This window comes from Symphalangus syndactylus, chromosome 14 (genome assembly GCF_028878055.3).
Source record: "Symphalangus syndactylus isolate Jambi chromosome 14, NHGRI_mSymSyn1-v2.1_pri, whole genome shotgun sequence".
Classification (NCBI taxonomy): domain Eukaryota; kingdom Metazoa; phylum Chordata; class Mammalia; order Primates; family Hylobatidae; genus Symphalangus; species Symphalangus syndactylus.
The window spans coordinates 16,484,896-16,512,538 of NC_072436.2; the positions used below are offsets into that span (position 1 = coordinate 16,484,896).

The window sequence follows — 27,643 nt, forward strand, 5'->3', positions numbered from 1 at the left end:
GCCAATGCACCAAAATGATATGGCTCTGATGACTGGAGGAACACCAAGGTCCTTGGTCTCCAGCTGGTTTGAATAAAACAACATGGGCACATGTGGAGTGGTTTTAAGGAGTGGAGAATTTAATAGACAAGAAAGAAGGAAGGAAGAGGCTCCCCCTGTTTTGAGACTGAGGGAGGCGGGCTCCAAGCTGAAAGAGGGAACTTCGAGTATGGTGGAAAACAGCCAGTTATATGAGGAGGCTGGAGGAGGCGGTACCTGATTTGCATAGGGCCCAGGGGATTGGTTTGACCAGGTATGTCATTCAAGTAGCCCACGAAAAAACTAGCCCTCCTACCCTAGCCTTTTAATACACCAATGCAGGCGCCATGATGTTCTACACACATGGGGATATGTAGGGGTGGCCAAGTTGCCAGGCACATGTGGGGACAAGAAGAAGAGGCAGGAGTCTCCATGTTTGGGTGGACCTAGTTTCTAATGGCCTGTATTTGCATATCAAAGCTTGCCTGCCCAGCTCTAAGAGCCAGGGCTTTTCTGCTAGACCAGAAACATTTACGGAGCTGCTTTAAAAGAAAAAAAAAAAATCTTCCCAAGGACCCCTTTTCCTCTCTATCTGCCTAAAATAATTTCTTAATAACTCTTATAACAGCAACAAACATTATGAGCCCAATTAATAGATACAATAACTGAGGCACAGAGATGTTGATTGTGTTGTCCACAGTCACGCAGCTTGTAGGTGGTGCTCGTGGGGTTAGAGTCAGGTCTGTCTGACCCAACAGTCTGCATGTTTATGCACTTGGCTATGACACTTGAACAAATGCATCTTCAGGTGTGCCCAGCATGGCCCATCTGACATCTGAGTTGGGTGTTCCCTGCTGCTGGGACCCATCACTGTGGTACAGAACAGTTCTGAAATTGACTCCCAGAGTGTTATACCCCTTGGACCCAAGGCCTGCTAGGCCAGATGTCCCCCACCCCACCCCTTCTGCAGACGTATCTCCCCCTACCCTAAAGACCCTGCACAGTCCGCTCCCTCCTCTTTTTTACACAGTGACGATGCTCAAGCCCTGTGGCCCAGCCCTGCCAAAAAATGACCTCTTTCGTTGAATAAAAGCAGGAACTACCCACTCTATAAAAGGAAGTGAATGAGTAAGAAAGTCAAAGGCGGTCTAGATGCGCAGAAGGTGCAAGCCTGAGCTCAGGCAGAACTTCCAGAGTGCATCTGGGATCTGCATTTGCCACTGGTTGCAGATCAGGCGGACGAGGAGCCGGGAAGGCAGAGCCATGTGGCTGCCCCCCGCTCTGCTCCTTCTCAGCCTCTCAGGTGAGTGGGGCTGGGGCCTTGGGCGCTTGGTATGACAGGGGCAGGGCAGGAGGCAGAGGGCATTTGTCCTTCCACATCCAGGGAAATGAGAGGTGGCTTTGTGAAGTCATTCGACAAAGGTGCACTGGGGACTGACATCGTGTGCTTCGGGGCCTGAGGACATCAAGAAAAAAGAGGAGGAGAACTGGCCGTTAAAGAAGACTCCAGGCTTGAGGTGGTGGCTCACACCTGCAATCCTAACACTTTGGGAGTCCAGGGTGGGAGGATTGCTTGAGTCCAGGCATTTAAGACCAGCTTGGGCAACATGGTGAGACCTCGTCTCTACAGAAAATGATCAAAAATTAGCTGGGTGTGGTGACACGTGCCTGTAGTCCCAGCTACTTGGGAGGCTGAAGCTGGAGGATCCTTTGAGCTCAGGTATTCAATTCTGCAGTTATGATAGCACCACTGCACTCCAGCCTGGGTGATAGAGCGGGACTTTGTCTCGAAAAAAAAATAAAGTAAAAAGACTCCAGATGGCTTAGTGGGTGAGACATACACATAAACAATGAGCAATTACAGGACACAATAAGGCATTGGTGGAGGTGTGTGCAGAGGATGAAGCAGTTCTCTCTGGTGACTAGAGAAAGACTCACGAAGCTGTGCACTTGATGCGCCTTGTAGAAGGAAGGTCAGTCTCTGAAGCAGAGCTGAGAGGAGAACACTCTAGAGAGTGTGTGTGTGTGTGTGTGTGTGTGTGTGTGTGTGTGTGTGTGTGTGTGTTGGGGGACCTGTGCAGAGAGATGGAGGCTTAGAAAGAATGGTGGCTTCATGCAGAGGGAGCTGTCAGTGTGCAGGATGTCTTGGAGGTGGCGAGTTGGATATGAGGTTGGAAACACAAAGGACAAGATTATGAAGGCCATCTATGCCAGGCTCAGGAGCTGAGACTTTCAAAGAAAAAAATTCTCAAGAACCCAGGTGGAAAGTGGGAAGGGCTAGATGATCTTCTCCTTGGCAAACCTTGGTGGACACCTAGAGGGCATTAGGGGACAATCTAGAATTTTATGCAGGGTGTGCAATGTGTGTGGGCCACACAGTTTTCTCCTGGAGCCTAGGGACTGACCATCTGGCACAGATAGGGCAGTCCACAGAGGGACAACAGGAAGGAGCACAGCTGGGGAGTTCTGAGACCCGACTCCAGTCCTGGCTGGACTTCAACCCTTCAGCCCGTTCAACAGGGCTCTGCTCCAAGCTGACGGCTGCCCTGTTATTTCCGTCTCTATTGTTCCTCATACCAACTCTTGACAACACATAGAAGCCTGATTAATAGTTCCAGCCATCATATTCTGTAGTTAGAGAAACCCCCACATATTTTTTTAAATGGGCCTAATTACATCGTGAGCCCTTTACAGTTTGAATGACTGAAGCTGGGATTGATGACACTTTGTTCAATGCAGCAGCATCTCTTTTCTGCTGTTAGTGATTGCTGACAAATCCAGTTTATGTTTTTGGGTATTTTGTTTTTGTTTTTGTTTTTTGTTTTTGAGACGGAGTTTCACTCTGTCACCCAGGTTGGAGTGCAGTGGTGCAATCTTGGCTCACTGCAACCTCCGCCTCCCAGGTTCAAGTGATTCTCCTGCCTCAGCCTCCTGAGAAGCTGGGATTAAGGCACCTGCCACCATGCCTGGCTAATTTTTGTATTTTTAGTAGAGACGGGATTTTGCCATGTTGGCCAGGTTGGTCTCGAACTCCTGACCTCAGGTGATCCACCCACCTTGGCCTCCCAAAGTGGGGGAATACAGGCATGAGCCACCATTCCCCGCCCTGAAAAGATTTTTAGATGCTCAGGGCAAGTGCAGCTGATGATGAGGAGGAGACAGTCTCAGTACCCAACTCAGGCAGCGGTATGGAGAGGAAATCAGAGGGAGCTGTCAGTGTGCAGGACATCTTGGGGGTGGCGAGTTGGATATGAGGTTGGAAACACAAAAGACAAGATTATGAAGGCCATAATCCTCAGGAGAGGAGAGTGGGGAGGATGCTGCTGGGGCTGGGAAGACCTCTCCAGATGCCACTGCCATGATCCAGGCACAGATGAAGTCCTGACCTGTTGATGAGCTGTCACTGACAGAGTAAACCCCAAATGTCTGGTGTTGGACATACACCCAAGTCTTCATTTAAATTTAAAAATAAATAATTTTTTGAAGACAGTGTCTCACTCTGTCACCCAGGCTGAAGTGCAGTGGTGGGCGATTATAACTCACTGCAGCCTTGAACTCTCAGGCTCAAGCGGTCCTCCCACCTCAGCCCCCCAAGCAGCTGGGACCACAGGCATGCACCATCACTCCTGGCTAATCTTTTGCCTTTGCAGACACACGGTTTCACCATGTTGTCCAGGTTAGTCTAGAACTCCTGGGCTCAAGCGATCCTCCTGCCTCAGCCTCCCACAGCTTTGGAATTACAGGCATGAGCCACCTTGCCCAGCCTACACACATCCAAGTCCTATTACCACCTTCAAAGTAGAGTGTAGCATGACTGTCTTATGAATAAGGAAGCGAGACTTGCAGAGGTTAAGCAACTCTGCCAGGGTTTCCCAACTAGTTCAGCGTCAAGTCTTTCTGCATCAAAGCTCACACTCTCTCTGATGTCATGCTGTCCTCATGGCCTGCGATGGCAGAGACTGAAAGAAGAAAAAAAAACCTGAGGAGCATCTCTAGGATAGAGCTGACTAAACTGGCTACCAATCAGCTCCGGGGGCTGAAGGAGAGAACAGCATGAAAGAAGATGCCAAGCTCTTCTGGAAGGCTGGGTGGTGGAGCTGCTGGTTTGAAGAGAATCAAGCTGGTTCTGCTGATTGGATGCTATGTTAATTTCCAGTGGCTGCTGTAACAAATTAACATGAACTCTATGGCTTAGAACTGCACAATTTCATCATCTCATTGATGCTTCTGAAGACCAGAGCCTGGAGTGGTCCTACTGGTTAAAATTGAGGTGCACGTAGGGTTGGGTTTCTTTAGAGCAGTGGTCCCCAACCTTTTTGGCACCAGGATCCGGTTTTGTGGAAGACAATTTTTCCATACCAGGAGTGGGGTGAGGATGGTTTGGGATGATTCAAATGCATTACACTTATCGTAATCTTTATACTACCATTATATTGTAATATATAATGAAATGATTATACACTGCAGCATAATGTAGAATCAGTGGGAGCCCTAAGCTTGCTTACCTGCAACTAGACGCTCCCATCTGGGGGTGATGGGAGACAGTGACACATCATCAGGCATTAGATTCTCATAAAGTGTGTGCAATCTAGATCCCTTACACACGAAATTCACAATAGGGTTCTCACTTCTATGAGGATCTAATGCCGCCGCTGATCTGACAAGAGGCAGAGATCAGGTGGTAGTTTGAACAACGGGGAGTGGCTGTAAATACAGATGAAGCTTCGCTTGCTTGCCCACCGCTCACCTCCTGCTGTAAGGTCCGGTTCCTAACAGGCCATGGGCCGTTACTAGTCTGTGGTCCTGGGGTTGGGAACCCCTATTCTAGGGGAGAATCTGTTTCCCTGCATTTTCCAGCTTCTAGAAGCCATCTGCTTTCCTTGGCCGGTGGCCTCTTCCTCCACTTCAAAGCCAGCAACAGAGCATCTTCCTATCAGACTCTCCCCCAACCCTCTTTCACTTAGAATATCCATGGAGATTATTCAGGATATCCTTCCTGTCTCAAGGTCCTTAACTTCATCACATCTGCAGAGTCCCTCCGGCCATGTCAGGGGATGTATTCGCAGGTTCTGTGTATCAGGATGCCAACACCTATGGGGGACATTATTCTACCAACCACAAATGCAAAGTTCAAGAAAACTAAAACAGCTTCAAGGAGAAGGCCCAAGCTGTGAGGAGGCGCCATCTGCCTGGGGAAATAGACCTGGCTCTCTCCACCCTGCAGAGACACCTGGCCTGGGCCTGAAGCTCTGAGGCCAAGAGAGAGTCAAGAGTGGCTTCCCCTGTGACTCTGCCCCTTTATCCACTTCTGCGTGATCGAGAAACCCGTGTCATTGCCAAGGAAAGCGCCCATCTGCACACAGCCTAACTGGAGTCAATCAGCAGAGGCACGGACTGCCATTTGCTTATGCTCACCTCTATCCTGCTCAGCGTTCACCAGGCCTTTGGTACTCTTGCCACATCCAATTGCCCCACTAGAAAAAAGTACCGAGGGAGAGCAGTTCGGGGTGGGAGAGGAAGTGCATTCAGTTCTGCAACGAAGGAATCTGGGGTGGAGACATCCAGCGTGTCTTTGTAAATGGTGGGCCAGCTAAGGGGAGTCTGAGCTGCAAATATGGATTTGGGAATCATCAGGAAACAGGTAATCATTAAAGCCATGGAAATGGAGAGACTCCCTCCATGGAGGCTTCTCAGATGAGACAAGATGAAGGCTAGAGAGGGAACTCTGGGTACCCCTGCAGTGTGCTGGGGCTGGCACACAGGAGCTGGCTTGGGACACCTTTTCCCAGCTCTGTGTCCAATGACATCATGTGGATTACCTGACATCTGCCACTGTGGGAGTAGTTACACTATGGAATTTGGCAAATATTAAAACCAGATTTTTTTTCTTTTTCTTTTTCTAGACAAGAGTCTCACTCTGTTGCCTAGGCTGGAGTGCAGTGGTGTGATCTCAGCTCACTGCAACCTCCACCTCCCGGGTTCAAGCAATTCTCATGCTTCAGCCTCCCGCGTAGCTGAGACTACGGGTGACTGCCACCACGCCCAGCTAATTTTTGTATTTTTGGTAAAGACTGAGTTTCACCCTGTTGGCCATGCAGGTCTCGAACTCCTGACCTCAGGTGATCTGCCCACCTTGGCTTCCCACAGTGCTGGGATTACAAGTGTAAGCCACCGTGCCCAGCTCCTAAACCAGAGATTTTTTTCCCCCAGAGGGCTGGTTGTTAAATATTTGGCTCCGATGAGAACAGCATTGAGAGGACAAGGAAAGAAGGTGGTAGGAGACCATGGTGTCACATGCTAAGCAGGTCTAGAAGCTGGTGGGGGACTGGACTGAGAGGGAGATGGGGATGAGGAATCGGGTGTGCTAGAGACACAATTGGGACTCTTAAACACCAAATTGGCTCAGGCAACAGGAGCTGTATCTTGGGATTCTGTTTTGCAGGCTGTTTCTCCATCCAAGGCCCAGAGTTTGTGAGAGCCCCAGAGCAGGGGTTCGTGACGGTTCAGTGCCACTATAAGCAAGGATGGGAGACTTACATCAAGTGGTGGTGCCGAGGGTCACGCTGGGATACATGCAAGATCCTCATTCAAACCAGAGGGTCGGAGCAAGTAGAGAAGAGTGACCGTGTGTCCATAAAGGACAATCAGAAAGACCGTACGTTCACTGTGACCATGGAGGGGCTCAGGCGAGATGACGAAGGCATTTACTGGTGTGGGATTGAAAGAACAGGAACTGACCTTGGGACTCGAGTGAAAGTGATCGTTGACCGAGGTAAGAACTTTCTCATCTACATGAGGAGGCCCTGGAGCTCAGGGCAGGGAAAGTCAATGCTCTTACCTGCTCCCCCGCAAGGCTGAAAGGGAATGATGGTGAGCCTAAGAGAGAGAGAGACAGACAGACAGGCAGACAGACTGACTGGGAAGGAGGTGACAGAAACTAAGGGAGAGTGGCAGCCAGCATCGCTCTGCCATCTCAGTCCCTGAGGTCTCTCCAAGGAATCCAGGTGGGGCTTGGGATGGGGGTGGGAATGGGGACCTCAGCTGTGGTGACTGGTGGCCCAGCCCTGCTCATGACATGGCAGAGAGGGAACTTAGAGTGGCCCAGGGGATCCTAGTATTGAGTCCCACTAACTGCGCCAACCCAGAGTGGCTCTGGGTGTCTTACAATACCCTCCTCTCTAGGTCCCCAGCCACCTGCTCCGCTACTTTATCTGGCTGTGTAAGATGAGCACGGGGTAAGAAAGCCCCAGGGAGGTGCATGGGTGACAGTGGACGCTTTAAAACGAAAGGATGGCTTCCATCACGGGCAACGTCAGGGACCACTCTGGCTGCCCTGGCATCTCCTCCATGCCTTGGACTCCACTGACAGACTCTGGGGTCGTCCTGCTGCTATTGCTGGAGTCTGGGAAGCAGTCCCCAACCCCCACTTCCACCCACACACCCGTACTCAGTACTTCGTCAGCTCAGTGTTCGCTCGGGTCCATTTGGTGGTGATGTGGAAATAGACAGTGCCGGCTTTAGAACAAGCCTGTGTACAGTTGGGGTTGGGACCAAAGAGGCACATGGATACAGTGGCTGCAGCTGGGCAAAGAGGAGTCCAGAAAGGGTCAAGCAAGACTTCCCCAGGGCTGCCAAGTAGGGGAAGCCCAGAATGTCTATGGGGGCGGAGAGGGGATTGAGCAAGACATGCAGGCGGTACAAAGAGACAAGAAACAGTGGCCAGTGTGGAGCTTTAGGGCGAGAGCTGTTCCGGAGTCCTGGGTGGGGAACCTACAGGGGTACCAGCCTGTAAGATGATCAGGGGCTTCATAGGAACTGTTGTGACTGGAATTACCTACAGCTCAGACAGGAGCCCACCTAGTGTGGCCAAAGTCTGGGCCTTTTTTGTTTTGTTTTGTTTTGTTTGTTTTTTGAGACAGGGTTTCACTCTGTAGCCCAGGCTGGAGTGCAATGGGGTGACCTTGACTCACTGCAGCCTCGACCTCCTGGACTCAATCAATCCTTCCACTTCAGCTTCCTGAGTAGCTGGGACTACAGGGGCACATGACCACGCCTGGTTAATTTTGTATCTTTTGTAGAGACGGGGTTTCACCACGTTGCCTAGGCTGGTTTCGAACTCCTGGGCTCAAGCGATCTGCCTCCCTTGGTCTTCCAAAGTCCTGGGATTACAGGCGTGAACCACCACGCCTGGACAGCGTGGGACCTTTGAGAAGAATTTGCTGGGGCCGAGGGCTGAAATAAAAGATCACTGTCGGGTCATGGATACTCAGTGCCGGGCTGGGCTCAGGGCCCCCCGCCCACCAGACTGGCCCCAACAAATTGCCTATATAGTTGCTCCTAAAAATGTTCCGTTTCTTATAGTTGGTGCTCTCTAGTTAACTGGAGTGTGCCCTTTTCTTCATGAGCCTTCTGGAGCCCCTTTTCCCTTTTTCTGGACTACCCCAGTTTCTGGACAGCCCATTTCCAGAATCTTTTCTCCTTAAGCCCTGCTCAGGCACCACTCCAGTGGAAAAGACCAGAAATTTATTTCCCCATCCAATAGTCCCACTTGCAGGATAGGTGGAAAGAAAGTATGAGAAAGCCTCTCTCTCCCAGAATAAACTACAGTGCTTACTCCTATTTAATTTTTAATGTTTCTTGCCACATCTGAACATGATGGGGAAAAATGTCTGTGTGTTGAGATTGAAGTGACTCAGTAGAAGCATGAGGGGCTGTAGCAGGAGAGAAAAATCCTCCTGCTCCAGGGGAAAGGGTCTTCTGGTGAGGGCTGGCAGGGTCAGGTGGCTTTGTGACCCATGCACGAGCTCCCAACTGTGCTAATAACCCATGGCTGACTTTGCCTGTGTCTAGAGGGAGCAACTTCCACAACAGCAAGCTCACCTGCCAACAGCAATATGGGGGTGTTCATCGGCTCCCACAAGAGGTGAGTCATGTGGTTCTTTCTCCTGCCCCTACCTGGGGTCCCTCCTAAGGGGAAGCCAAGCCTGGGAACTCCTGCCTGTCATCAAATGCCAGCACCTGTTCTAGCCAGAGTTAAGGCCCCAAGCCCCCCTCCATCTCTCTCCTGCCCCCATCACTGCAATCCACCATCTCCCTACCCTAGCTCTCACCAGGAAACCACTCTGCAGAACTCTTCTCAGTGAGCATCATCCGCCCAGTCAATCGGTCAACCTTGCATTGGTGGCCTCGTGGGTGCCAGGGGGAGATAAGATACCACCCTCTGTGGTGCAAGACATCAAGGGACACAGAGCAGGAAGGGTGATTTACCAGCCTGGAGCTGGCATTAGCAGGAACAGAGGCAGGAAACACAACCTGTATTTGGTGACCTCTGGCACTTCTGTTGAGCTGAGATGTACTTTGGGCAAAGAGGGTCCCAGAAGGTGACGTTAGAAAGGAAGACGGGCCCTGTGCAAAACCAGCCAAGGTGACTGTTGGAGGAGCCCTTGAGGTTGAACCAAGGAGGAGGTTTACAGGGATCGTCAGAGTGGGGCTGCCCAGCCCAGGGTCACAGGCTTTGGCTGGTGGTTCACAGGGTCAGGGGATGGGAGTGGCATGGCCTGGGGATGCCCAGGGCTCTGACCACTGCATCCCCTTCCCCAGGAACCACTACGTGCTCCTGGTATTTGTGAAGGTGCCCATCTTGCTCATCTTGGTCACTGCCATCCTCTGGTTGAAGGGGTCTCAGAGGGTCCCTGAGGAGCCAGGGGAACAGCCTGAATACATGAACTTCTCTGATCTTCTGACTAAAGACATGGCCGCTTAGAGAGATGGATCTGCAGAGCCTTCCTGCCCTGGACCACGTTTCCAGAAGGGACTCGGGCTGTGGAAGGAACATCTGCGAGTCCTTGGGATGCAGCGACTAAGATAGGGGCCCTGGGACTCCGCCCTGGCCTTGGAGCTGGTGGGCACCTCCCTGTTCTGCACAGCTCAGGGAGTTAGCCAGGTCCTCTCCCAAGCCACGGTGCCAGCACCTGTTCTCTTGGTCAGGAGCTGTAGAGATGGAGCTCAAGCACTGGACGACTCTCCCCACTGCTGGAATAACTCGGGCACAGAGCATGGGACCAAAGTACAGAAAGAGGTTGGGGGAGATCCCCCAGCCCTAGACTTCCATCATTCCGGAGACCAACTCAACGCCGTCTTTGCCTGAGAGCCTGGTATATCCGTTTTTTAAAAATATTTTTTTCTAGCAAAGTTGGGTTTTAATGACATGTTCATAGGAAACCTGTCTGATCCCACACACAAGGAGAGTGATTCTGGGATGAGTTCCTGGTTCTAGGGCATGAGGGGCTGGATGGACTCTGTCCCCAGGGAGGACATTGCTCTGAGTCCACAGGGCTGAGGAGGCAATGGGAACCTCCCTGGCCCAGCCCAGTGCTTGGCCTCCTCCTCCCACCTCCTCCTCCTCCCACCTCCTCCTCCTCCTGGCTCCCCAAGCTCCCTGCCCACTCCCCCACCTCAGAGGGGCTGCAGCTTGGGAGCCTCCTCGGCATGACAGCTCAGGTCTCCTCCCCAAAAGAGCCTGTCGGGCCTCAAGAACCACCTCCAGGTGGGGAGGGCAGTAACGAAAACCGTCGCAGGAAATGGCACCCTCCCTTTTCAGTGATGTTGAAATCATGTTACTAATGAAAACTGTACTAGGGAAGTGGTCCTGTCTCCTCACAGGCCTCACCCACGGCGATGAGGCCCTCGGTGTGGTCACTTTGTGCTGTATGGGTGAGGGACCCTCACACCAAAGGGACCTTCCCATGTGAGACGTGCTCCCGCCCCCAACTGCCCACACGCAAACACACCGCACATGTTCAGCATGTTGCCCTTTGGACACCCATGAGGATGCCTCCAACCTGCTCTTGGTTCTAATAGGGAGTCCTGACTGTCAGCAGTGGATAAAGGAGAGGGGACCCTCTGGTCCCTAGCATGGCACCCGGAGCCTCCCCTTCCCACTGCGACTCTCTAATCCCCTCTTCTTGTCCTTCAGCCGAAGAGAAACTTTCTCTGACTTTGAACTGAATTTAGGGCTCTGGCCAATGATGGGCCTGAAAATTCCATAATGGCCAGAGAGGAGAGTTCGAGTCCGGCTAAGATCCCCTGAGTCATTCTGTGAGGGACCAAGACCCACAGTCCACCAGCCCCGGGGCCCTGCCTCCTGGAATGCGTTCCTGGATCCAGCCTCCCAAAGATCCGACCAGACCCAGGGAGGACCGCACCGCTCCGCGGGAGGGAAAGCCAAAGCACGGTGCTTCGTCAGCTGGACTCAAAGGGGCGAGGGCACATTGGCGCTTGTCAACGTGATGTCATTCTTTTCCCACCGTTTCTTCCTGTTGATATTCAGTGAATCCCTCAATCTCTCTGGAGCTAGTGTGGCTGGGTTGTTATTCTCGTGGCTCTGTTAAGGAGAATCCACTGGACTAAAGTAGGCATCTACTGTCTGTCTGCCCAACTACCACCCCCCACGCACGCCCTTACACCACCACCCCTTGTACACATCTCTAGGAAATACCCCTTGGGGTTCCAACACAAGCTGACAAGCAAGGCTCGCCTAATATGCCCATTCTCTGGGGTAGGGAGAAAGACAGAAGTCAATAAATGAGTCACTAATGCTGGCATTGCATTTTCCAACAAATAGGTTTCAATTGGGAGCTTGGAGCCAAAGCCGTCATGCCCTTAAATAGCCACAGACCATGAGGATTTGGCATATGCTGATTTTCACACTTAATGGAACCAAAAGTTAGTGATGGGCTGGGCATGGTGGCTCCTGCCTATAATCTCAGACCTTTGGGAGGCTGAGGCAGGTGAATCACCTGAGGTCAGGAGTTCAAGACCAGCCTGGTCAACATGGCGAAACTGCTGTCTCTACTAAAAATACAACAATTAGCTGGGTGTGGTGGTGTACACCTGTAGTCCCAGCTACTCAGGAGGCTGAGGCAGGAGGATCACTTGAACCCGGGAAGTGGAGGTTGCAGTGAGCCGAGATCGTGCCATCGCACTTCAGCCTGGGCAACAGAGGACAGAGCGAAACTCTGTCTCAAAAAAAAAATTAAAAAAACGTTAGTGGGCAGGTATGGCTCTTGCTCTTTTAAGAAAAAAGCACAGCTTTTCCTTCCCCATGAGGCCCTTCCCACAGGCCTTTTTTTTTTTTTTTTTTTTTTTTTGAGACGGAGTCTCGCTCTGTCGCCCAGGCTGGAGTGCAGTGGTGCAGTCTCGGCTCACTGCAAGCTCCGCCTCCTGGGTTCACGCCATTCTGCTGCCTCAGCCTCTCCGAGTAGCTGGGACTACAGGCGCCCGCCACCACGCCCGGCTAATTTTTTTTGTATTTTTAGTAGAGATGGGGTTTCGCCATGTTCTCGATCTCCTGACCTCGTGATCCGCCCGCCTTGGCCTCCCAAAGTGCTGGGATTACAGGCGTGAGCCACCGCGCCCGGCCTACCACAGGCCTTTACTTCTGAACAACTGCACAGCCACAGAGGAAGTTCAGAGCCGAGGGCAGCTGGCTAGGGGCAGTAAAGAGATAGCAGTGGGAAGGGCCCTCACCAGAGAGGGAGACACGGGTTCCTTCTTCTTCCCCTTTTTAAAAATTGTGGTAAAAAATGAACAAACAAAAAACACCTAACATGAAATCTGCCCTCTTAACAAACTCTTAAGTGTGCAGTAAAATATGATTAATTACATGCACATTGTTGTACAGCAGAGTTCTAGAACTTTCTCACCTTGCATGACTAAATCACGCCCATTGAATAGCAACTCCCCCTCCCACTCCTCCACCAGCCCCCGGCTGCCACTATTTTACTTTTTGCTTCTATGAGTGTGACTAGTTTAGCTACCTCATGTCAGCAGAACCATGCAGGCTTTAACCTTCTGTGACTGTCTTATTTTAGTTAGCATAATGTCCTCAAGATACATCCATGTTGTTGAATACGGCAGGTTTTCCTTCTTTGTTAAGGCTGAATAAAATTATATTCCATTGCAAGATAAACAATAAGTGGCACATATACATAATGGAATACTGTTTAGGCGTAAGAAAAAACAAAATTCGACTGGGCTCAGTGGCTCACGCCTGTAATCCCAGCACTTTGGGAGGCCGAGGCACGTGGATCACGAGGTCAAGAGATCAAGACCATCCTGGTCAACATGGTGAAACCCTGTCTCTACTAAAAATGCAAAAATTAGCTGGGCCTAGTAGTGTGCACGTGTAGTCCCAGCTATTCAGGAGGCTGAGGCAGGAGAATCGCTTGAACCCGGGAGGTGGAGGTTGCAGTGAGCCAAGATCATGCCACTGCACTCCAGCCTGGTGACAGAGCAAGACTCTGCTTAAAAAAAAAAGAACAAAATTCTGTCGCTTGTGGCAACATGGATGAACTTGGAAGACGTTATGTGAATGAAATGAGTCAGGCACAGAAAGAGAAATAATGCATGTTCTCAAGTTGATCTCAAGACATAGAGAATAGAACAGTGGTTATTAGAGGTGGGGAAGTGTGTCGGGGGTTAGGGGATAGCCAGAGATTTGTTAACAGAAACAAAAGTACAGCTGGATAGGCAGAATAAATCCTCGTGTGCTATAGCACTAGGGGGTGTCTATAATTGTCAACAACTTACTGTATATTTTCAAATAGCTAGAAGAGTAGATTTTAAATGTTTCCAACACAAAAGTGAGGTGATGGATATGCTGATTACACTTATTTGATCATTACACATTATATACATGTATCAAAATATCACAATGTGCCCCATAAATGTCTGATTATGTGTCAATTAAAAATAGTAATAATTTGTAAAAGAAAATAAATAGAAGAAAAAACTGTGTTCTCAGCCTACTTTCAAGCACACTATAAAATATTTTTTTCTCATCCCCTGCTAAAAAATTATTCCATTGTGTATTAGCCTGTTTTCACACTGCTGATAAAGACATACCCAAGACTGGGCAGTCTACAAAAGAAAGAGGTTTATTGGACTTACAGTTCCACATGGCTGGGGAGGCCTCACAATCATGGTGGAAGGCAAGGAGGAGCAAGTCACAGCTTACATGGATGGCAGCAGGCAAAGAGAGAGAGCTTCTGCAGGGAGACTCCCGTTTATAAAACCACCAGATCTCGTGAGACCCATTCACTATCACCAGAACAGCACGGGAAAGCCCCCCCTCCATGATTCAATCATCTCCCATCAGGTCCCTCCTACAACATGTGGGAATTATGGGAGCTACAAGATGAGATTTGGGTGGGGACACAGAGCCAAACAATATCACATTGTATGTACATATCACACTTTCTTTATCCATTTATCCACTGATGGACATTTAGGCTGTTTCCATCTCTTGGTTATTGTGAATAATGCTGCTTCCAATGAACATAGGCATGCAGATAGCACTTTGCGATCTTGTTTTCAGTTTTTCTGGATAAATACCCAGAAGTGGGACTTCTGGATCATATGATAGTTCTATTTTTAATTTTTTGAGAAACCTCAATACTATTTCCCATAATAGCAGCTACACCATTTTACCTCCCCACCAATAGTGCACAAGGGTTCTAGTGTCTCCACATTCTCACCATCATTTATTGTTTTCTGTTGTTTTATACATGTTGTTTCTATACATATATATATATATATACACATTCTCACCAGCATTTGTTGTCTCTGTTGTTTTATACATGTTGTTTTTATACACACATATATATACATATATATGTGTATATATATGCACATACATATATACACACACACAATGACTATTCTAACAGGTGTGAAGTGATATCCCATTGCAGTTTTAATTTGCATTTTCCTAATAATGAGTGGTGTTGAGCATCTTTTCATGTATTTATTGGCTATTTGTAGATTTCCTTTGGAGAAATGTCAAGTCCTTTGCCCATTTAATCGGGCTTTTTTTTATTATTGTTTTAGGAGTTCTCTCTATATTTGGGATATAATTCCTTATCAGATATGTAATTTGCAAATATTTTATCCCATTGTGTGAGTTGCCTTTTTACTCTGTTGATATCATCATTTGGTGCACAAATTTTGAAATTTTAGCCAGGCTTGGTGGTTTGCACCTGTAATCCTGGCTACTCAGGAGGCAGAGGTGAGAGGATCACTCGGACTCAGGAGTTCAAGGCTGCGGTGCACCATGATCATGCCTGTAAATAGCCACTGCATTTCAGCCTGGGCAGCACAGCAAAACCCTCATCTATTAAAAAAAAAGATAGGAGTCAAAAATACATAATTTAAATTTTCATGAAATTCCATTTGTCTGTTTTCTTGTTGTTGTTGCCTGTCCCCTCGGCATCATGTCTATGAAATCACTGGCAAATCCAATGCTGTGGAACTTCGGTCTTGTGTTTTCTTCTAAGAGTTTTATGGTTTTAGATCTTACATTTAGCTCTTTGATCCATTTGAGTTAATTTTTGTCTATGGTATTAGGGAAGGTTCTGATGTCATTCTTTTGCATATGAATTTCCAGTTTTTCAATTATTACTATTTTTAAAAAAATCATTTCCCTTACTCGCAAGTAGGTAGTTTCTAGTCCAAGATTTTATTTGGGAGGTAGTGCCTTTGAGTATTCTAATGGTTAAGTGGAGTCTCAGACACAGCACCCATTTTGGGTGGTCTAAGCCTGTTGCTCCCCCAAGCCCTGCAGTTCATCCCCTAAATACTAGCCTCTCTGTAAGGTCAGCCACTGCTTCCTCTCTGGTTTCACTGTTAATTGCTGATTTGGGGCTTTTGGTTTGTTTGTTTGGCCTCGGTGGTGTCCTTGGGATTGGTTGATGCAAGCTCCTTCTTGCTCTGTGGTCACGGCCTCAGCACTGCCTTCATCCTAAGGCAGCAGAGAGAGGTCTCTGAAGTAGGCAGCAGAGAGAGGTCTCTGAAGTAGGCAGCACAGAGAGATCAGCCCAGACACCAGACACAAGGACTTCCGAGGAAGAAAACCAGACCACTGCTCCCAGAAGTTTCCCAGAGCCCCCACCCCCATCACATCCCCTCGATGTCTCATTGGCTGCTTCAGACTCTGGTGACAACCCTTAGCTTAATCACTGACAAGGTGATCGGGACCACATTCAAGCTGGGACTATCCTTCCCTGATTCACATGTGGAAGGGTGGATGACCAGACCTGGTGATGGCTCCATCGTGGAGTGGAGTCAGGTAGGAGGTCACCAAAACACCTGCTGCAGAAGTCTTGCTGGATCCTGCTCCATTCTAAGCCTCCTCCCGGGTCTTTCTGGACCCCATACCTCCTTCTTTGTGAACACAACAAGCTCCTGCCCTCACACCCTCTCCTGAGGCAGGTTGGAGGTGTCTCTGTGGGCTGCAGTGTCAGGAAGTTGACCCTTTCTCCCCCTCCTCAGCTTCTCAGCTCCGTCTCCTCCAGAGCCACAGCAACTTTCTTTCTGCAAACAGAAGGCTCCACGAGGGCACAGGCTCCTCACAGCTGAAGTCCTGTGCAAGCCAGCATCCCCCACCATCATCCTTTTGTCTCAGTACTAACCTAGGCAACTGTACCACTGGCTGAAAAAAAAAAAAGTACTTTGGTGGTTAATACTGAATGTCGACTTGATCAGATTGAAGGAGGCAAAGTATTGTTCCTGGGTGTGTCTGTGAGGGTATTGTCAAAGGAGATTAATGCTTGAGTCAGTGGAGTGGGAAAGGCAGACCCACCCTCAATCTGGGTGGGCACCATCCAATCAGCTGCCAGTGTGGCCAGAATAAAAGTAGGCAGAAGAACATGAAAGACTAGATTGGCTAAGTCTTCTGTCCTCCATCTTTTTCCCGTGCTAAATGCTTCCTGCCCTTGAACATTGGACTCCAAGTTCTTCAGCTTCTGGGCTCTTGGACCTACACCAGTGATTTGCCAGGGGCTCTTGGGCCTTCAGCCACAGACTGAAGGCTGCTCTGTCAGCTTCCCTACCTTTGAGGTTTCGGACTCAGACTGGCTTCCTGGCTCCTCAGCTTGTAAACAGCCTGTTGTGGGACTTTACCTTGTGATTGTGTGAGTTCATTTTCCTAATAAACTCCCCTTCATATATATATCTATCCTATTAGTTCTGTCCCTCTAGAGAACCCTGAGTAATACAAGTACTAAACTTTATTTAGCTGCCAATTTCTCTTCTAAATCTATGTTTGTCAGGGAACAACTGGTCTGCAAATGCTAATGGCTTTACCTTGGCTCTCCTTCCTTACTTACTCACAAGCAGGTAGTTTCTGGTCCACCATTTTACCTGGGAGGTAGCGCCTTTGAGTATTCTGGCTGTAAGTGGAGTCTCAGATGCAGCTCCCCACTTTGGGTGGCCTCAAGAACACAGCCGGGGAGGGAGTGTTCTAACCTCAGAGCATCCTCGGGGGCATCAGTCAAACAGAGATGGGGCCACAGGCCTGAGAGCAGGAAGCTGCAGAATTCTCCAAGGCACTGCTCAGGGTCCCCAGTCAGGAGGTCCCCTGTGTATGGATATAGAATCTAGTGTGACCCTTTGACAGAGATGCCTCGTCAAGCCTTCGTGTCAGAGACACCGCTTTTCATCCATTAATGATCAGCCATTTATCATGATGCAAAAGGAGGAAGAGAAAAGAGGGAGTTCCAGCAAGGCCAGAGCAGCTAGAGATGGTGAACAATGTCACCCAACATCTGGCTCCCAAGTTTATGCAGGAAGAAGGGGACATTTTGTGTCTTCTGGGGTTTCCTTTGGTAATGTGTCCCTGTGGTGGCCCTTGGTGTGCTATGATAAGCCACCTGCAGCAGTCAGCACTAGGAAGCCCCAGTAGAGATTGTGTTACCAGCGTGGCAGAGAACTGACAGCCTCTCCCCTGCTTGGTGAACAGGTGCTCCCCCTGGAATCATATGACATCAATCACCCATCACATGATCACCCATCAGGTGACATCATCCATCACATGATCATCCATCACATAACATCACCCATCACATGACATCACCTATCACATGATCACCCATCACATTACATCACCCATCACGTGACATCACCCATCACATGATCACCCATCACATGATCATCCATCACATTACATCACCCATCACGTGACATCACCCATCACATGATCACCCATCACATGACATCACCCCATCACATGACATCACCCATCACACGATCACCTGTCACATGATCACCCATCACATCACCCATCACATGATCACCCGTCACATGATCACCCATCACATGATCACCCGTCACATGACAGCACCCATCACATGATCACCCATCACATGATCACCCATCATATGATCACCCATCATATTACATCACCCATCACATGACATCACCCATCACATGATCATCATATGACCATCCATCACATGATATCACCCATCACATGATATCACCTATCACATGACCACCCCCGCATGACATCACCCATTACATGACCACCCATCACATGACATCACCTGTCACATGATCACCCATCACATGACATCACCCATCACATGATATCACCCATCACATGACATCATCCATCACATGATCACTCATCATATGATCGCCTGTCACATGATATCACCCATCACATGACCACCCATCACAACATCACCCATCACATGATCACTCATCACATGATCACCTGTCATATATCACCTGTCACATGACATCACCCATCACATGACCACCCATCACATGACATCACCCATCACATGACATCACCCATCACATGACATCACCTGTCACATGGCATAATCCATCACATGACATCATGCATCACATGACATCACACATCACATGCCATCACCCATCACATGACATCACCCATTACATGATCACCCATCACACGATCATCCATCATATGATCCTCCATCACATGACATCAGCCATCACATGACCACCCATCACATGACATCAATGTCCCAAAGATAAGCAGAACACTAAATTGATTCTGTAGAGTAAATATGGGATGGAAAAATCCAACTCTAATCATACCCTACTCACCAAGCAGGAAAGACATGCATAAGCTTCACCTGAAAGTCTTATTTTAGGGCATTGTTCTGACCACTAAGAGAAAAAACAAGGGCCTTGGAGAGGAAGGGCAGCTGGCCAGAGGCAGGAGGGAGCTGTAGCCGGGAGTTGGGAGCAATGGTGGGACATACAGGGGGAGAAGGGGGACATTCTGTGGTTTATACGTGCATTCTGCTAATTATGGAATCAAGATGGAGCTCACAGTCCTATTCTCATCATTCTTTCAGCCAGGCTCTAAACATTTTATGCCACTGTTACCTCTCCTAATACTGAAAATTAAGACCTGGTGGGAGGGGCGAGGGGAAAAGGTAGGCAAAAAAGAACGACAAAGGAGACCCAGGTTGGAGATAGAAGGACTTCGTCACAAGCATCCAGACCAAGGTGGTGGCCACAAGCCACATGTAGCTCTTGAGCACCTGAACACATGGCTAGCCTGTGTTGAGATGTGCTGTGTCAAATACATACTAGGTTTTACTAGGTTTTGAAGACATTATGAAAAAATAAGTTAATTTAAAATACCTCCATTATCATTGAAATGATATTATTTTGAATGCTTTGGGCTAAATCAAATCTACAATGGAAATTCATGTGGCTACTAGAAAATTTAAAATTACACACATGGCTGGCATTATATTTCCATTGAACTGTGCTGGGCTATAGACCATGTGGCTTCAGGATTTTGCATGAGCTGGAGGGAGGTTCACGAGGCTGCCCCCAATCCTACTCCCTTCCAGCCTCCTGGAACTGGATGGTGAGAGTGGAAGGGCCTGTCCTGTTCCCAAGTAGGGACATTTGGAAAGAAATGACAGTGACACAGCAACTCATAGCTGAGCACAGGCAGACTGGATGTCCACTGTATGGTAGACACTGAGCTGTGCTCTGGGGACAAAACATCATTCCCGCACTCAAAGAGCCCACACCCACAAGCCATCCTCTTTCCAGGGACAAGTGCCCTAAGTGTGCGATGCACAAGATGCCCCGAGGTAGTTGCCGAGAGGCGACAGCCATCTGATTCCACCGTGACCAACAGAGACTTCAGAGGGCAGAACATGTCACCCAGGCATGGAAGGATAAGCAGGAGACTCCCTGGTGGAGAAGAAGGAAGGGGCCTTCCAGACACGGGCGTATGTACACCTCGCAAGGACAAAACAGAGCTCGGAGAAAGGGGTGGCTTCTCAGGATGGCAAGAGGCGGTGACGTAGGGCTAGATGAACAGGTTGGGTCCAGTCAAAAGCATCAGATGCCATCCCAAGAAAAAGACCAAGAGCTTCTGAGAATAAAATCAGGAGGGGTGCTGGAGCATCTTCTAGTCTTTTCTCTCCTGGGCAACTCTTTTGAGTCCTTTTGGGCTTCAAAATAATTTTTTTTTTTTGTTTTGAGGCAGAGTCTTGCTCTGTCCCCCATGCTGGAGTGCACTGGCACGATCTCTGCTCACTGCAACCTCCACCACCTGGGTTCAAGTGATTTTTGTTCCTCAGCCTCCCGAGTAGCTGGGATTACAGGCACCCGCCACCACACCCGGCTAATTTTTGTAGTTTTAATAGACACGGGGTTTCACCATGTTGGCCAGGCTGGCCTCGAACTCCTGACCTCAGGTGATCCGCCCACCTCAGCCTCCCAAAGTACTGAGATTACAGGTGTGAGCCACTGCACCTGGCTGAAAAGAAAATTGTTAAGCCTAAGAAAGAAAGGCAACCTGGAGTCTCCACAGCATTTGCTAAGGCTGGGTCATAATGCACCTGGCAAGCCTGGGAGTGGATCCTCTCAGGACGGACATGCCTAGTCCTGAATAATGGAAGCCTAAGAGGCATCTGACAGGCTCAGGGTATCTGGATTCTGGGCCTGATTCTGCTGCGACCATCCCTCTCTGGTCCCTTCTCTGATTTCCTTGCTCCTGTCCTCCTAACATCATGGGTATGCGAACCCAGTAGACTTCTTGGCTTCTCACAGACCTTCATTATAAATTTCTAGAAGAGCACATGAGCCCTCTTCATGGCAGGCACCAAACCGATGTCTGTTGGTGGTGACAGGGAGGAGGGGGAGAAGAAGGAGGAGGCAGCTGTGCAGCAAGAACCTTGTTATCTTGCTTACTTCCCACCCCCAGGCTCAGGACAGCACTTGGTACCTAGTAGACAGTTAACAATAGATGCTAAATAAGGGAATGAGGAAATAACAAGAAATGGGGGTAGTGGGGAGTATGAGAGTGGGGGCCTGGCTCTGAGAGAAAAGGACAGTCCATTCAAACTAAAATTCAGCATTGGAGGATGGGTGGGGAGAAAGTTTAAAAAGATCTGTGGAATGTTTTCCAGGCCCAAAGGAACAGTGTCATGACTTGGCTTTTCTCTAATGAGCCAACAGCTGCTCGACACCAGTGGTTCTCAACTTGAGGCGATTTTGCCCCACATCTGGCAATATCCGGAGGCATATTTGGTTGTCACAATTGACGTGTGTATGGGGGTGGCTACTGGCATCTACTAGGTAGAGGCTAGGGATTCTGCTAAGCATCTTCCAATGCACAGAACAACAAAGAATGATCCCATCTGAAATGTCAGAAAGTCAAACCTTGAGTTACCAGAAGAGCCAGCAATTCTACTCCTAGGTATATATCCAGGATAAATGAAAATATATGCCCACGGCCGGGCGTGGTGGCTCACGCCTGTAATCTCAGCACTTTGGGAGGCCAAGGCGGGCGGATCACGAGATCTGGAGATCGAGACCATCCTGGCTAACACGGTGAAACCCAGTCTCTACTAAAAATACAAAAAGAAATTAGCCGGGCGTGGTGGTGGGCACCTGTAGTCCCAGCTACTCGAGAGGCTAAGGCAGGAGAATGGTGTGAACCCGGGAGGCGGAGCTTGCAGTGAGCTGAGATCGTGCCGCTGCACTCCAGCCTAGGCGACAGAGCAAGACTCTGTCTCAAAAAAAAAAAAAAAAAAAAGGAAAATATATGCCCACATGGAAACGTGCACATAGATGTGTATAGCAGCATTATTAACAGTAGCCAAAAGGTGGAAGCAACCCAGGGGTCTACCTACTGGTGAATGAATGACCAAAATGTGGTCCATCCATACAATGGGATATTATTCAGCTATAGAAAGAAATGGAGCACCTAAACGTGCTACAACATGGATGAACGTTGAAAACATGCGAAATGAGAGAAGTCAGACACAAAAACCACATATTGTATGACTCCATTTATACGAAGTGTCCAGAATAGGTAAATCCATAGAGAAAGAAAGTAAATTAGTGATTGTCAGGGGTTGGGGGAGGAAATAGGGGGTCTGGGGGAGTGATTAGTAATGAGTGTGGGGTTTCTTTTAGGAGTAATGAAAATGTTCTGAAATTAGACAGTGATGGCGCCAGGCGCAGTGGCTCATGCTCGTAATCCCGGCACTTTGGGAGGCCGAGGCAGGCGGATCACCTGAGGTCAGGAGTTTGAGACCAGCCTGGCCAACATGGCAAAACCCTGCCTCTACTAAAAATACAAAAATTAGCTGGATGTGTTGGCACATGCCTGTAATCCCAACTACTTGGGAGGCTGAGGCAGGAGAATTGCTTGAATGGGGGAGACGGAGGTTGCAGTGAGCTGAGATCACGCCATTGCACTCTAGCCTGGGTGACAAGAGCAAAAGTCTGTCTGAAAAAAAAAAAAATTAGTGATGATGGGCACACAACTTTGTGAATCTTCTAAGAACTATGGAATCACATGTTTTAAAAGGTTGAATTGTATCTGTATGAATATATTTTTTAAAAATTTGCTCCAAAAAAATTAAATACAGTGAAATGGTTTGGCTGTGTCCCCACCCAGATCTCATCTGGAATTTTAGCTCCTATAATTCCCATGTGTTGTGGGAGGGACCTGGTGGGAGATAAATGAATCATGGGGGCAGTTTCCCCCGTACTGTTCTCGTGGTGGTGAATAAGTCTCACGAGATCTGATGCTTTTATAAGGGGAAACCCCTTTCACTTAGCTCTCATTCTCTCGTCTGCCGCCATGTAAGATGCGCCTTTTGCCTTCCACCATGATTGTGAGGCCTCCCCAGCCACATGGAACTGTAAGTCCATTAAGCCTCTTTTTCTTTATAAATTACCCAGTCTCAGGTCTGCCTTTATCAGCAACATGAAAACAGACTAATACATACAGTAGTGCCAAGATTGAGAAACCTTACTCTAAACAAAGAATGTGGCTGGGCATGATGGCTCATGCCTGTAATCCCAGCATTTTGGGAGGCTGAGGCAGGATGATTGCTTGAGCCCAGGAATTTGAGACCAGCCTGTGCTGGCAAGACCTCCCCCCCCATCTCTATAAAACGTTTAAAATAATAAATAAATAAATAAATAAATAAATAAATAAATAAATACAAAGGCTGTGATTCCAGGAGCAGAATCTTTGGTAATGGAGCACAAAGAAAGACAAAGGCCAGGCAGGCCATTCGAGGCACCAGTTCAAGTTCATGCCCATGAACTGCCTCCTGGCTGCTCAGGCAACCTCCCAGGTAGCTGAAATCAGAAAAACAGATGAGGGTCACAAGCATTCAGCTTCCTGGAGAGGAGTGTCCCCAAAATAAATCACTTGAGTTATTGTAGGGTCTCAGTCTCTCTTCTTGTCTGGATGGTGGTCGGGTTCTAGATTTGCAGGAATGAAGACCAGACCCAGGTAAATTCACCAAAGTCGTATCCCAAGAGCAGATCTCCTAACCACGGCCTTTGCATCGTGTAACTCATCAACCTCAGAAGCACTGGGGGGATTGATCCAACCACACGAAACCAGGTTTCCATGGCCCATTTCAGGAGGCAGAATCATCCCCAGGGGCACAGGTAACATCTGTCCATCTGCTGGGCCCCAAGCCCAGCACATTCTCCTTGACTCCCACCTCAATGTCACCACTACATGTCCTCATTAAATCCCACAAGAGGGAGGTCAGAAAGAAGTTCTGAACTTTTTCTGACCTCCCTGTAGTGGGATGAATTTGAGACTCGGCACAGGCAGTCGGGCGAGGGAAGAGGAACTTATATCATGGGTTGATAACGGCACTGCGTGACTTGTGCACTCGCTGCATTTTAAAGGCTAGCAGTACCCCATTTTCACAATGTCCATCTCATCTGTCCTCCCTGACAGCTCAGGGTGGTGGGCCAGGCTAGTCTTGAGTCCACACTGGACCAGGCTGTAAATAGACTTGAGTCACCTTATTTGAGCTGAGTTCCTTTACCCGTGAAGTACCCTTTGAGTCATCCTTCGGGTACACCCCCTCACCAACCTAAACCTCAGTTTTTATAGCTGCAAGACGGATGGTGCATGACCTCCTCTTCCCCTTTCAGCCCCAACTTTCCATGACTCTGAGTCAGTTTCCATGACTCCCAGTTCAGGCCATTCCAGTCACCAACCAGGCTGGGCTGCCTCTGCCAGCACAGAATTTGAAGCTGGGGGGACTTGCTGCTTCAAAATATCTATAGTTAGAGAGTGGCTTTTTCTAAAGTCAACCCCTAAATCTCTGTCCCCAGGAGGAAGGATGTTTGCAATGACAAAGGGTGGAGGCAGGTGTTGGGCCCAGTACTAGGGCCCCAGTGATGGGTCCACATTTGAGATAACAGGGAGGCCGGAAGCTCTGCCCTTAGCACACCTTCCTTGCCAGGTGGAAGCTCTCAATGTAGACTTTGGAGGTCTGTTCCCTCAGGCACATGGACTCGGGCTGTGCTTCATGCCTGGGTCTGGAGCCTTGGAGCAGGCCTGGAAGAGGCTGTATCTCAGATTTGTGTTCTCCAGGATGTTTCTCACCCAGCATTTTGGACACTGAGCATCTGATTGTGAGGATAGAGTCCGCACACTGAATGCATGTGATTCTCTGGCTGAGCAGTGTAACTTGAACCCCAGTGGAAGACTGCCAGGCCATGGAGGTGTTGGCAGCAGCCTGGGACTTCAGCTGAAATGTGGCTCAGGCCACAGGGTCAGTCAGTGCTAGAAGTGACGAGAGGCCAAGCATCCCCCGGAGGCTTCGTGGGGACTGCACATTCACAGTGACCATTTTGGGTGCCAACCCTCATTACTGTGGATGAGCAGCATGAGAGTCTCTGAAGCTGAGGTCCAAGTGAAAGCGGGAGTTTCTCCCCAGTGAGCGATGAAGTATGAGGTTAGAAGACTCTGGGCTTCTGCCCCTTCCTTCTCTAGGATTTTGGGAGAATCCTAAACTGCTGCCTAAATCCCTGTTCTTTCCCTCTGAGGCTTTTCTCCTCCACTCCATGGCTGGCTGCATTAGAATGGGTGAGAAAATGAGGCATCCTAAACCTTTCAAGAGTAAGGTCACAAAGTCCCACTCAGGCCCAGGGACGTCCCTTCCTTGTCCCCTCAGTCTCATCCTGAGCCTCGATCAGGATTCTGGGCCCGACTTCCCCTGCCCCAGAGGCTCCTAGGTCTCTCCAGAGGAGCAGAGACTGGTGAGATCTTCAAATCCTAATAAATGAGCCCCCAGGGTTGTAGATGCTTTGACAAGTGGGCAGGGAAGATGCTGGGGTCTGGGGTTTTTCAGGGCCCTTGGATAGCACCAAGCAGAAGCAGATGCCCCCTAATGAGGACATCCCTTCCAGGCCTCTCTCCTGTATGTGGCATCAACCTGAAAGCCCCTTCACATTAGGGGAAAGCAACAGGTTGTACATAGTCCTTGCTGGAATGCAAGTGACCCAGACTGGGTGACCCATCCTAGCAGTGTAAACCTTAATAGCTTGCTGTCACGTTGGTAAATCAAAGAGCAGTGATAAAAAATCAGGAGGAGGTGGAGCCAGGTGGTCGAATAAAAACCTCCAGCGGGCCAGGCATGATGGCTCATACCTGTAATCCCAGCACCTTGGGAGGCCAAGGTGGGTGAATCACTTGAGGCCAGGAGTTCGAGACCAGCCTGGACAACATGGTAAAACCCCATCTCTACAAAAAATAGAAAAATTAGCTGGGCATGATGGCACATGCCTATAGTCTCAGCTACTCAAGAGACTGAGACACAAAAATCTCTTGAATCTGGGAGACAGAGGTTATAGTGAACCGATATTGTGCCACTGCACCCCAGCCTGGGTGACAGAGCAAGACTGTCTCAAAAAAAAAAAAAAAAAAAGAAAAGAAAAACGCCTCCAGGGATTATCCATGCCCCCCACCACAGGAACACTAAATTGAACCACTATCCATACAAGAAAACACCCTCATAGGAACCAAAAACAAGCTAGGATGCCAGCTCGGCCACAGGGGGTAGAGCACCAAGTGGGCTGCTGGGGTCCCTGAGCACAGGTGTTGGGTCCTGGATGACATTTCTGGACCTGCCCTGGGCCAGAAGGAAGCCCGCTGCCCCGAAGGGAGAGACTCAGGACTGGCAGCATTCATCATAAGCTGACTACAGACCCCATGGGCCTTGAGTGAGCATCAGCAATAGCCAGGCAGTACTTGCTCCAGGCCTGGGGCAGTGGTGACCATGGGGAGAGACCCCTCTGCTTGAGGAAAGGGGAGGAAAGAGTGGGAAGGACTGTGTCTTGTGGCTTGGGTACCAGCTTAGCCACAGTAGAATAGAGCACCAAGTAGATTCCTAAGGTTCTTGGCTCCAGGCCCTGGCTCTGGGATGGCATCTCCAGACCCACCTGGGGCCAGGTAAGAACCTGCCACCATGAAGGGAAGGACACAATCTTGGCTGGATTTGCCACCTTCTGATTGTAGAGCCCTTGGGCCTTGAGTGAACGTGGGTGCTAGCCAGGCAGTGGTCACTGCAGGCCTTGGGTGAGACCCAGTGCTATACTGGCTTCGGGTCTGACCCAGTGCAGTGAGTGATGGTAGCCATAGGGGTGCTTGTGTCATACCTTCCCCAGCTCCAGGCAGCTCAGCACATAGAGAGAGACTCCCTTTGTTTGGAGGAAAGTAAGGGAAGATAACAAGGGTCTCTGTCTGGTGATCCAGGAAGTTCTCCTGGATCTTACCCAAGAACATCAAGACAGTTCCTCTACAAATCTGCAAGAGCCACAGTGCCACTGGGCTTGAGGGTGCCCCCTAAAGCCGATATGACTGCAGTGACCAAAGACTTAGATCACAGCACCCAATTCCTTTTGAATACCTGGAAAACTTTCCCAAGAAGGATGGGTACAAATGAGCCCAGACTGCAAAGACTACAAATAATACCTAACTCTTCAATGCCCAGAAACTCTTCAATGCCCAGACCCTAATGAACATTCACAAGCAAGACAATTCAGGAAAACATGTCCTCACCAAACAACCAAATAAGGCACCAGGGACCAATCCTGGAGAAACAGGGACCTTTCAGACAGAGAATTCAAAATAGCTGTTTTGAGGAAGCTCAGTGAAATCCAAGATAACTCAGAGAAGGAATTCAGAATCCTATCAGATAAATTTAATGAAGAGATTGAAATAATCAAAAAGAGTTAAGCAGAAATTCCAGAGCTGAAAAATGAAATAGACATACCAAAGAATGCATCAGAGTCTCTTAACAGCAGAATTGACCAAGCCAAAGAAGGAATTAGTGAGCTTGAAGACAGGTTATTTGAAAATACAGAGTCAGAGGAGACAAAAGAAAGAGAATGAGAAAGAATGAAACATGCCTACAAGATCTAGAAAATAGTCTCAAAAGGGCAAATCTAAGCGTTACTGGCCTTAAGAGAAGGTAGAGAGACAGATCAGGATAGAAAGTTTTATCAAAGG

At 48.9% G+C, this 27,643-nt stretch overlaps 1 protein-coding gene across 1 annotated transcript; it reads left to right on the forward strand.

The window, feature by feature from the left end:
• Positions 1–1,156: 1,156 nt before the first annotated feature.
• Positions 1,157–11,527, forward strand: CD300LB (CD300 molecule like family member b). Its single transcript, XM_055242995.2, has 4 exons — positions 1,157–1,321; positions 6,461–6,790; positions 8,869–8,941; positions 9,619–11,527. Exons 1-4 carry the CDS (start codon positions 1,171–1,173, stop codon positions 9,779–9,781), a joined length of 717 nt encoding a protein of 238 aa, XP_055098970.1. The 5' UTR covers positions 1,157–1,170; the 3' UTR covers positions 9,782–11,527.
• The last annotated feature ends 16,116 nt before the right edge of the window (positions 11,528–27,643 follow it).

Bases quoted from the DNA above. Each gene is read 5' to 3' on its own strand.
- CD300LB (XM_055242995.2), top strand. From the start codon at position 1,171: ATGCGCAGAAGGTGCAAGCCTGAGCTCAGGCAGAACTTCCAGAGTGCA. The intron at 6,791-8,868 runs GTAAGAACTTTC...GCCTGTGTCTAG, and splicing joins GAAAGTGATCGTTGACCGAG to AGGGAGCAACTTCCACAACA. The intron at 8,942-9,618 runs GTGAGTCATGTG...CCCCTTCCCCAG, and splicing joins TTCATCGGCTCCCACAAGAG to GAACCACTACGTGCTCCTGG.